Genomic DNA, 12,315 nt, shown 5'->3' on the forward strand with positions numbered 1-12,315 from the left:
CCTTCTCCCTTCCCAGCCTTCACCCTCACCGCCCTAGCTCCTGTGTTATCCGAACTCTGTGCCAAATAGCTTCAAAAAGACAGGAGACTCATTGTCTGCCGTGGATGAGCAGGAGCATCCATTTCACAAGGAGCTGCGAGCACTGACTGTGCATTGCAAGAGGGTAGCCCAGACTACGCAGTTTCCAGCAGCCGCAGAGCACTGAAAAATGGCAAGAGGAGCTGCGATTTCTGCAACACTCACACAGGATCTTCCTGAGGACCTGCAGAGAGCAGCAGGGATGTGGGGATCCCCAACCTTGTGTGGGAATGTCCTTGCTCGGGGAGGAAGCTTGGACACCTTAACTTTGCTCCCTGTATGTGTTATAGCAGGTCAGGGATTATCAGCGAATCAGAATGGTTTGGGTTGGAAGGAACCTTTAATGATGATCTAGTTTTCCAAGCCCCCTACCCTGGGCAGGGTCACCGCCCACTAGACCAGGACGCTCAGAGCCCCATCCAGCCTGGCCTTGAACACTGCCAGGAATGGGGCATCCACAACGTAACGTGTTGTGGGCAGATTATGAAGGTGGCATGCTCTGAGACTTCTTCACGGTCACAAATACTGACTCGCGCACTTACCGGAGAAGAGGAGGCTCAGAGAGCTCCAGCTGAGCCGGGGGGCGGCACCTCTGGGCATGCCCGCGGAGCTGGGCGCCCGGGCACACACCTGGGGTAACGCCGCGAGCCCCGAGACCCTTCCCCCGTCCCGTCCCGTCCCGCCCCGTCCAGCGCACCCGCACGCCCCGGGGGACGGGGCTGCGCCTCGTCCCGCCCCAGCCCGCACCGCGCAGCGCAGGCAGGACGCGAGAGAGGTGCGGGCAGCCCCCAGCCTGCTCCTTCTCCTTCTCAGTGGCCGTTCCTTCTCCTGCCCCGCTCCCGCACGCCCACCGCCGCGGCAGTGCCGCCCCGGGGCGGCGAGGGCAGAGCCCGGCGCAGGATGGCCGCGCCGCCGGGCTCCCCGGCGCTCTGGGCGCTGCTGCCGCCGCTCCTCGCCCTCTGCGCCGCGCAGCCGGGCCCCGGCGCCGCCCGCGGGACGGGGCTCAGCCTCCACCCGCCCTACTTCAACCTGGCGGCGGCAGCCCGCATCTGGGCCACGGCCACCTGCGGGGAGGCGGCGGGCGGCGGCGGGCGGCCGCAGCTCTTCTGCAAGCTGGTGGGGGGCCCGGCCGCCGCCCCGCTGGGACGCGCCATCCAGGTAACCGGGCGGCGGGACCTTCCCCGAGCAGCACTTCCCCATGCCCGGGCTGTGTGTGGGTGTGGGTGGCTTTTTTGGGGGGGGGGGGGGGGTCTGATGTGACCCCGCTGTGCGCGGTCTCGTTTCCTCCTGGCTGAGCGTGTGCCACGGGCATAGGTGGGGGAGCGTGCCCCGGCGGGAGCCCAGGCAGGGGAGCGCCGGGCAGAATGGATGGAAGCGGGCAGCGGCGCCTCCGCCCGCGCACCTGCCCTCAGGTGTCCCGGCGCCTCCTGGAGCCGCACACCCTCCCCGCCCCGGGGAGCGGCAGCCGCCCCTGGCCGCGGTGCCACGGGGCTGCGGCTGCTGCCGGGCGTGTGTGTGAGCTGCTCGGGCACCTGGAGTGCCTCGGGCTGCTGTTTTGTGGCCTCAGCGCGTGGCCCGTGGTCTGCGGTAAGCAGCGAGATATTGCTGGGGGTAAACCAGCGAAACTGGGGGAATGGATGGGACGGGGCTTCACTAGCAGCTGCTGACTGGACAGCGGGCATCTCTCTATAGGCGGTGGGAAAAGAGTCCTGGCTTTAGTCAAGTATTTTGTGGTGTTTTAGAAGCACAAAATGTGAGGCTTATCGTTTGTGTCTTGCATTGCTTGTGGGAGGAAACCAGAGACTTCCTGGGACTCTGACAGGGAGTATAAACGCAGAGGGCAGCAAGGATCATGCTGTTCTTTCCTAGCATAGCACAAGATTACTACACACGTTTTGTGCCAGTCACAAGAAAGATAACAAATCACCTGCAAAACTTTTGAAAAAGGACTAATGGAAATATATCTTTCCTTTGGAAGAAAGAAGTATGTCCACATTTGTTAGAGGATAAGGAAGGAGTAACAAATGCACCAAACTGTTGTACTACAATTGATATCTGTTTGATCAGAGCTTTGTTAAAAGAAGGGACTTTCCTGAAACCTCAGACCTTCCAAAGTTATTTTAATTGTATTCTCTCTTGGTGGGAGGAGAACCAGAAAGAAACTGCAATTTGGAAGAGATTTTGAAAGCTTAAAGGTCCACTGTCTGACTTTAGGCAATACAGAAAGCATACAAGTAAATTTTTAGCATCTTGAAAGAAGAGCTAGTGTTTCAAAGTCTTATGTATGTTTTATAATGAAATAACTCTTAAGATATGGTTTCAGAAGGGGTTGCCATGGATAACAGTTGTTCTTCTCATTTTTTAATGAGAATAGGCACTCAAGAGAGGGGGAGAGGATGAAGAAGGTGCAGCATGTGTATTGCCATGTGCCAGAAGGGACCCTGCACCATCATGCAGCCTGTCCTCACAGTTCATTGGGCAGCCACAGCCAGCAGTGTGCTTTGCTCTGGACTTCCCTCTGCCATAACTCCCTGCCTCACAATGAAATTCTTATATATCTCTCTCTTTTTATATTACCTTATATCTGTGCAGTGCTTTCAGTCATAAAAAAAGCTCAAAGTACTTTGGAGATGCTTACACACATCTAGTAAAAGGGAAACTGGTTCTAGTAAAAGGGAAACTGGGACACAGGTATTACATGCTTAAACTGAGATTATAAAAAAAGGTTGTGATGATCAGGAAGGTGCTTGGTTTGCTGCTTTTAACACATCTCTGAAGTTTAGGGCACCCATCCTTTCATACTGAATGCAACATCCATCTTTAAAGTTGCCTGAAACAACCGTGCCACCATGTAAATTGTAAACCCAGAAATCTCTCAGCAACTCGCTACAGCCCACTGCTGCAATGAAATCTCAAACTGACATGCCTTGAAATATCAGAAATCACAGGGTAATAAAAATCAGCCAAAGCAAACATCAGATAAACTTGTCAAGCAAGCGTAACGAAGCCTGCGTGTTGCCTCTGATGGTTTTTGTAGTTGTTCCCTTTATATACTAACACTCAACTGGAAATGAGGGTTTGCTGTGTACAGGAAGAGGGAGGCTAGAAAGGGGTGAGTTGTTCTTCTTAAATGTTTGACTTGCAGGTCCTAGGTTAGAGGGCTGTTATGGTTCGTGCCCAATTAAAGTTCCCAGAAGGAGTACTGATAGCTCAGCCCTGGCACGAGGAAGCGTGTTGGGCCTCTCAGAGCGTTTGTGTAAGGACAGATACTGCAGCATCTCTTTCCACTTATAACAAAACCCCATTGAGATACATAACATGAATGCTTCTGTGGTTTACCAGTAGTTGTTGTGGTTCAAGAAGTGCTGGAAAGTCTTTCAAAAGGCCAGGGAAATCCAGACAAATCCAGACATGGAAAACACTCAATGTGTGTATTCTCAAGCCACTTCACCTCTCAAGTTCAAAGACACTGTAAATAAGAGAATTTCTTCTTTCATGGAAAATTGGAGAGAATTGCATTAAACAATTGCATTACATACTTTTACATAGAAGGATTTAATATCAGCAATTTAAAATCAAGTGGTGTTTCTTGAGGGAAGGTCATGTGGCTTTTAAAAAGTGATAGGTGTAATAGCCACTGCGTTGTGCTGGTTCAAGTTCAAGTGATACCACACACTTGAGTCACTCTTTTGGACTCTCTACACTGCTGGATTGCAGGAGTTGCTCTATGAATAGGGAAATTGGAAAGGAGGTGCAGAATGTGATCCTCATTCTGGCAAAGGGAGCAGACAGCTCTGTTGCCAGTGCTATCTGAAAAGAAGGCAAAGAAGAAGAGCAGCCCCAGCATCATTTCCATTGGTCTGACATTGGTTGTTCTCATTCAGCTTGTAATTTACTGATGTGTCTTTTACTGAAGCCTGTGATATCCAGCAAATCCAGAAAGAGCATTTGGATGTCGTTTAAAGGTGGTCAATGGGGTGGCTGGTCCCTTTGTAGGCAGCTCAACCAAGTCTCTTAAGGCAGTGCTGGACATACACTGTGGAAAGAGGTGGGTTTCCATATGTAGCACACTGGCATGTAGGAAATGATTTAATGAGAACAGTGTTGAGTGAAGAAATGCACAACAGTATAAAATATTTCAGCAGCTGATAGATAAGTGGCATGCCTGGTTTTGCCTGCCAGTCTGTCCACAATGGTGTGCGGGCGTGAGTTAAAGTCTAACTGCATACCTGTCCTGCCCTGCCAGTGGGCACAGAGCTGCTGGGTATGAAAAAGTGAACAAATCCTTCATTGTTGTCACTTTCTATAACTTACAGGCAAGACATTTTCATCCCTGTGTGTCCCTGGTCCACACTAGCATATTTCAGCAAAACTCTTTCATGCAGTTCCAGGTCTCTCCTTTGCTCAGGAGAAGCAGGGAGAAGGAGGGTAACAAGGTCACCAGCAAATGCACATCTGCCTGTCTGATGAACTGCAGCCAAAATCAAACCAAACTTCAAGGCCCAGTCTACTAGAATGGAGACGTGTCCTGTAACAGCCAGGCTGAGCACGATGTGCCTGAGATATTGCCAGTGAGAAGGAAGGAAGGCTGCTCTGTCCAATAATTTTTTTTCTTTCATTTTTGTTTTGCTGCCTAGTTGGCAGGGTTGTTGGAATGTAATTTAAATAACTGAAACTCCAGCTGTTGCAATGAAATTCTTTGAGTTATGTGCCCCAAAAGAGAAAGATGGTATCTTGAGTTCAGATCAAGTGATCTGGTATACTGAAATCAGATAAGTACATGTAAATTAAACTCTTGTGTTTAATACTCCCCATTGTTTTCTTCTCATTCAACCTTTCTTTGAGGTTGTTTCCAGATCAGAGCTGAAACTACTGCAACAGCAACTGTTTCCTGTGTACTTCCAGCCTGATCATTGTGAATGTAATTTAGATCTAAAGAATATGTTTCAAGCCCATTATAAAGCTATTTAAGGAAGCTTGTCCTGTTGTAACATATATGTCAGAACTCAGGTATGCATTTGTCAGGGAAGATGTTTTGATGTGGTAGTAACTGCAGTTGCCAGTGCATAGATTGATTTCTCAGGGTATGGATTTTTGCAGATAGTGACATGATGTTCTTTGTCATCGCTGCAGAAACTGGCAGTGTTGCCTGTAGCTAGCACGCGCTGATGTGTATCTGCTGCAGCAAACCACCTGAATCAGACAGAGTCCTGGCATATTGTAGTTTGTATTAAAGTCAGCCAAACCATCTTCTCTAACAGAGCTGGAGGAAAATCATGTTATAACATGACCCCATCTGTAGTTAACCAACTCGTGTATGTGAGTATTTAGTCTCTTTGAATTGTCAAGAGTTAACCCCCAGCCAGACTGGCATCGGCTGTGCTAAATCAGAACAGCTAATGAGAGCCATGTCTTCTGGAAACTGCATCATATTCTGGGCTTTCTGGAAGAGCAAGATGAGAATGGAACTACTGCTAGATGCAGATGCTGAAGTTGCTGCTATTGATGCAGAAATTTTCAATTCAGTGAACATCTATTTCAGTTTCAAACATCAATTTTCTATTCAGTGAACATATTTGAAAGGCACAGGATGGTCTATTCGTATCACATGAGATTGATGAAGTATTTTCCAATCTGTTAGTAGCTATGGTAGATGTTAAATAAATTCTGCTGAACATCTTAAACTCACCAAGCTTGCAAGACTGCACCCAGCAAGAGTGTGAGAGCTCTTCTGTTACTTCTCTGTAAAAAGTGGACAAGTATGATTGCTCCACTTACTTTACACTGGTTAGTTTGACAGCAGCGACAAACAAAACAATGGCACTTATATAGGAGTCAGTTAATTCTTAAAAGGTAGGAATGTGCTTCATGCACGGCAGTTTGGATTGTGGAAACAACAAAAGATTTATCACATGCCTTTGATGGTAACATATGCTTAGTTGTTAAGGTAACATTTGCCCCATTCCCTGTATTTTAAACAAGAGTCCAGCTCAGTGTCAGCAACTCAGAGACTGATGGATTAATCAACTGTCCTACTGAAGTAGCCATGGCAGGTGTACTGCCATTCAATGAAAATGTTCTTTTTCTACAAAGATCTGTAGCTGACATTTTCACTGTTTAGCATTTTCACTGATTATTTCCACCTAGTGTTGTAATAAGAAGGGAATGGGACGCTCAGAAGATCCCTTAATAACTAATTTCAGCAGTTCAGCACTAATCTTAGTAGACTATAAAATGCGTTTTCTCAGAGATAAAAATAGCTTGTGGGGCAAGCCAAGATATGAAACAAAAAGACAATTAATTTTCCTGAAGTTGATTCATCATTATTGTACAAAGAGCTTAATAGACTCTCAAAGGGCATATCTGGATTGTGGCTTTAGTTGTATACTGGAAATTGGGTAGTAACTTCTTGAAATGAAGATACAATGCCATTCTTTAAAGGGAAGCTTAAAGGGAACAGTCTGTTGCATTTTCCACAAGTACATATTGTTTAGAAAACTCTGATTCAGAATGTATTTTAATGGCACAAAAAAAATGAAAACAGTGTTATAAAATTCTAATACCAAAGTTATTGCCAAGTAACAGAGCTTTTTTGTTATGGTTTTATTTATACCAGGCAATATGAATATGTGGATATTTCATGGTGTTTTAGAAGAACTGAGAATAATTTGTTTGTTGTTCCTAATCCAGTTCTGAGAATCTTTATTTCACTAATTTTCTGCAGATTTCCTGCAGACACCACTGTAGAAGTAATATAGGTAATTTCACCAAAGTGTCAATAAGTTAATAAAGATTTACTGTAATTCCGTTATTGAGGTTTCTGAAGTTTTAGTTTGTAACATAAAAGTTAGTGTGTTTCAGTGTGTAATTTAATTACTAGGAGAATAATTTATACATTAAAAATTGTGGAATATAATGGAACAAAATTTACCCACATTTTTAGTCAACACCCTAGTTCAGAATCTCCATTAACAAACACATGTTATCAATGTGTAAGATGTTGTCTGAGACCATGTTTTTGATTGATTGTGTTTCAGGGCCAGTTTTGTGATTACTGCAATGCTGCTGATCCCAGCAAAGCTCACCCAATAACCAATGCCATTGATGGCACTGAGAGCTGGTGGCAAAGTCCCCCTCTTTCCATGGGCTTGAAGTACAACGAAGTCAATGTCACCTTAGATCTGGGGCAGGTGAGTGCCTGAGCTATGGGGTGAGGTGTGATCATCTCTTGCATTTGTGCATATGCTTTGCAGTTGGGAGAGACGTTTGAGCTGATGATTTTTACTTGCTGACATGACTTCCAGCTTTTTTGTCTGGTTTTTGTTCTGTGTTATTTTACCAAGTTGACTGTATACTGTATAAAGTGATTGTTTTCCTTTAGGAATTTTGATGATGGGGTTTCTTGCCGCTGGGATGATACAGATACAGTGATGATGTACTTTCTTGCACAGACACTGTAACTCATTAATTTGAAGTGGAATGGAGGGACCTCTCAGTTGAAACTCAAACTCTTCCTTCTGTTTAATATTCCCCTTTTCCATGAGCTCAGAGAGAGCGACGCTTCATGATCTCTGTGCATGCACACATTTTGAGAATAAAGTTTGGAGTCTGCTTTTGCCTCAGGGGTCCTTCTGGTTTCTCTGTCATCCAGCAAGATCTTCAAGATAGACAGAAAAAAACTGATAAGGTGGTCTAAAAGGGAAGGGACAGCAAAACCAGTGTAATATGAATTAGTAATGAGACAGTAACAAGAACACCCATATTTCTCCTGCAAGCAATAGGCAAGTAGCTAAGAGTACAGCCTCTCTATCTGTTTTTTAAGCCACAGGGATTGATTCTCAGCTGCCATGATTGGGTGCTGATCCAGTGAAGTTAGTTACACTGTGCAAGCTCACACAATGTGAAAACACATGCTTACAAATGTATTTGTGGGCCTGCAAAATACTTGTATCCACATGCATATGTATTTTGAACTGCAGTAATTGTTTATTGACTGATTATATAGGACAGGATTTTTTGAGTAGACCTTCAATTTAGTTGACAGCAAGGTGGGGGATAACTAAGAAAGCATTTCTCTGTGAGACTTAGCTGCCATTTTGCTGGGGATTCAGGTGCAACTTATTTTACATCTTGTCTTACATGGTGTTCTAATACTCTTGTTCCTCCCATGGGTGGAATGGTTCTCATTTTGAGGATTTCCTCAGTCAGTGTTTCTATATCCAGTAGAGCTGCAGTGCTAAAGGCCATACTAAGCTTATTTTCCTGCTGTGCACTTTTTACTTTCTTTGGAGGACCTACTGACAGACACCTGACTTTTTATGTGCTGATTAAAGTTCTGAGAAACCTCTTTCCTTGAGAGGAGGGATATGAGCTAAGTGTCCTCTTCTCATAGGACTTCTTGGACACCAGCAGCTATGTGCTAAGATTTCTCTAGTTGTTAAAAGATTTCCTAGAGTGAGGTTGCGTGTTTCTCATTACTCTGGTACTACTTGGAAAGATGACTCTGAATCCTGTTTCTTGGAAATGAAGGTAATCCAAGACAAAGGTGAAAATTGCTCCACATCCTGTGATCAGGAATGAATCATTTTAGCTGGTGGATGGATGAGGGTTTGGTAAGATTCATGTGATATTTTTTTCCCCCACTTCACAGACATGATCTCATATCTGCTTTCATCCAGTTAAATGTTAACCTCAGGATTTGTTTAAACTTGAAATTCACTTTTGACATTTTGCTTAGTATTTTCACTCCCAAATTTATACAGTAATAGTAATAATGAAGAACATTAAGTACTGTGACAGAGTAAGTCTACTCAAGTGAACAGGTAAGCACTGAGACCCCAATTCACCTTACCTTATGTTCTGGTCCTAAATATTAAGAGCTTGGTGTGTCTTAATGATGCAGACTTTCTTAATAATTGACAGAGATAATTTTTCAGAGTGTAATTCCCCCTCAACTGAGCTGAGATGAAGGCTTTGGGTTTTAAGGAAAAATAAATCTTCTTAAAGTTAGATGTGTATCTAAATACAGAACCACATACTGTAATATTGAAAAGATAACAGGGATGTAGTTTTCCTCACTAATTATTTGTCTTTTTTGTTTGTTTGGTTGTTTTTTGTTTTGCTTTGTTGTTTTGTTTCTTTTGAATCCAAGGCACTTTTTTTCTGCAAACAAAAAATGGAAAACTTTTTTGGTGCGCAGAACATGGCAAAGAGTAAGGTACAAATGCACGCAGTGAAGCAATGACTGAGTGTAAGCTGGTCATCAAGTAGCCACAATTAGAGGAAGCAGGACATAGTGCAAAGTCAAAAGCTTTTATTTTCTTCATTCCTGCCATTATATCTTTATGATTGAGAGCAGGGTCCCAGTGGAGTCTCCTACCATGGTATCACAAGAATATTTAATTGAATAGTTGCACCATGATGGAAGATTTAGTGCTCGCTACAGTGAAGTTGGAACAGAACACCCACCTGGTGCTGCTTCTTGTTTCACAAGGGCTTGGGTGATTATGAAAGTCAAAATGCCTTCAGGCTGTTAAATCTGTTTGCAAGAAGAATGCTCATTTTGCTGTACTTCGTAATATGAGAAAAAGCAAAAACCTGAAAGCAAAACTCTTGCTTTGCTTCCCTTTCTGACTTTCTGTACTATAGTTACATTTCTAATCAATCACAGTCCTTCCAAATAACAATTATAATGTTGATCCCTAAGGCAGTCTCTCCATTCTGTTAACATACCTGCTTACACTGTGGCTATTCCTGACTTGTTTGAAATATTTGGATCAAATGAAATCTCAGTTATTCCTCTAATTGGTTATGTTTTTCCCAATGTAGTTTTCAACAGCTTTTAAACTTCTGAATCCAATATGTCTGACTGAATTTCATTGCCCTTCCCCTGACTCTTTGGATTGCCTAATTTCAACAGGTGTGTCCTCATCTTTGGCTTGCTTAATGCTCAGCAGATATTACAGTAACACTCCCCCAGGTATTTTTCTGAACTCTCTCTTCAGAAGAAATAAAAGTTCAGGATAGCATGATAGCATACGATGAAAAAGAAATGTCCAACTACAAAAAGTAGTTCAAAGAGGTATAGCCCATATATTTTATTGTTGCTTTTAGTTATGTATATTGTTTTTTATTTTTGCTGTGCATTTTGGCAGTAATATAGTACTGAAAGACTCAAACTCATTGAAGTCTTGAGCACTAATATGTTGAACAGTTTTTATGTAGCGATACTATTAGTCACTGTTGTAAATTAAAAGTACACAGTGGAATGCAATGTCCAAATTAGTACTTTTATTAGGGAGGGAGGGCAACTCAACCATAAATTTAAGCTAAGTGATGTGGCCTGTGGAGGACTTTATCCTTTCATGTCTCCTACCGTTAAAGCATATAAACATTTTGTAAATAGCCTCACAGTCTGGCAAATCTTCTGAGTTGCTTTTTTATGGTAGAGGTCTAACTTTTAAATTTGGTAGCAATCCTTTGATTTACAAACAATATTTTTTGCTTGGAATATTATTCAGCTTTGGCTAAATTGTTGAGAACTAAAACCAATTGCTCTTAACTTACAAAAGACTGACATGGTAGTTTAAAATGTATCTGAAGTTACAGTTAATTTAAGTGTCATACTGTGCTCACTTCTTCTATAGGGAAAAACTCTCAAGGTGGTGGGAGATTTATTGCAAACTGCATTGAACTGGGCTCCCAAAAATAGTCATTGCACTTACTGTGCTTGGCTTTTGAATACTTTGTATTATCACTGACCCTGAAATCAGACCCAAATCTAGCCTGAAGTTGCATAACCTCTTTAATAACACTGGGAAGTCCTACAGATCAGGGCATGAGAACCACTGCACAAGGCTTCTGCAGTGCTACAGAACTGTGCCTGCAGTGACACAAAGTCCTTCCTCTGGAACCCCTTCACAGCTCTAAATCCACAGCAGCACCGAGCCCTCCTCTGCTATTCAGGTTCACACTGGGGAGAAAAGGGGCTCTTAAGCCTGGGGAAGGTGCAATACTGCTCCTACAGTACACAAAAATGGGATGCTAACAGCACAGAAGTTCTGTGCTGTTTGTTTGCTGATTGTTTCTTTGTATTGGAGAGCTCTGGTTCTGAGTATTTCAGTTTGCGCAGGAAGCTGATTTAGGATTGTGCTGCAGAACAGTATGCTTTGAAGTTAGTTGTGATTTTTGGCTCATACCACGGGAAGGTGCATCTAGTTGTGAACTCTAGAGTAACGCAACTTCATCTGGTGAAGTAACAGCTGTCTGATAGAATCTTCTAAAAGTTGGATCATATAATACGTTTCATTTATTCCTAGGTCACACTACAAGCAACTCATTCAGAGTTGAGCTACCAGTCTTAATAAGGGAAATACTTTAAAATACATTCTTTCTTGCCTATGTGTTTTCCTTTAAGTTGTAGTCAAGGTGTTGTGCTTTTTTAAAGCTTTAATTAAAGACCTTTTCAATGGCTCAGCAATTTTTTCTTGTGTTTGTGTTAGTTGCATATCATTGGTTTTAAAATGCATTTCTGAAACAAATTTGATATTTTTCTGGAAATATACAGGAGAAAACCTCATAAGTCTTGTTCTTCTTTACTTTTCTGACTCTGTCTTCCTCTGGCTCTTCCTCAGCATCCCTTTAGGAAGGTCTTGGTTCCCACTCACTGATCTTACTTCCCTTCATGTCTGTACTTCTGCTTCCCCCATCTTCCTTTCCATGCTCATTCCTACATGCTACTTTAATTTTGTGATATGCTGTTCTAAATACCTCAGTTTTTAACCCAGTGTAGTAAAAGCAGAACCTCTGCTGGTTGCCTCTAATCCTTTGCACTTCCCTGGGTTTCCTCCCAGTGTTGACAGTCCTACTGTATTCCTTCTACTTTGGACACATAAGGAGACATTTTTGTTCTGGACAACTGAGGGCTCAATCATATAAATTCTTTCCCATATCAATAGCTTCAGTGTTCTGTGAAGAAATAGGCCATATGTAAGAAATAATTATGAGCATTGAGTTGGTCTTTGTCCAAATCCTAATGGAAAAGTGGCTGCATGAAAAATTTCAGGAAAACAACTGAGACTCATTGATGTAGCTGCCTGCAGCCTTGGCAAAAGGACCAAAGACTGGTTGAATGTGGAGAAAGAACTATCATTTTGTCTCTGGATGCAGTTCTTCCTTCTAGAGTACTGCCCATGCTGTACAGGGAGAGCTTCTCCCTTCTGGTCGTGCCATTGAACT

General features: G+C 43.3%; 1 protein-coding gene across 1 annotated transcript in view; it reads left to right on the forward strand.

Moving 5' to 3' along the window:
- Window positions 1-978: 978 nt before the first annotated feature.
- The window catches only part of LAMA3 (laminin subunit alpha 3), a 107,022-nt gene continuing 95,685 nt past the window's right edge, over window positions 979-12,315 (forward strand). The window contains 2 exon segments of the mRNA XM_053985477.1: window positions 979-1,236; window positions 7,116-7,268. Of these exon segments, the coding sequence (XP_053841452.1) occupies window positions 979-1,236; window positions 7,116-7,268 (411 nt within the window).

Source organism: Vidua macroura, chromosome 1, assembly GCF_024509145.1.
Source record: "Vidua macroura isolate BioBank_ID:100142 chromosome 1, ASM2450914v1, whole genome shotgun sequence".
Classification (NCBI taxonomy): domain Eukaryota; kingdom Metazoa; phylum Chordata; class Aves; order Passeriformes; family Viduidae; genus Vidua; species Vidua macroura.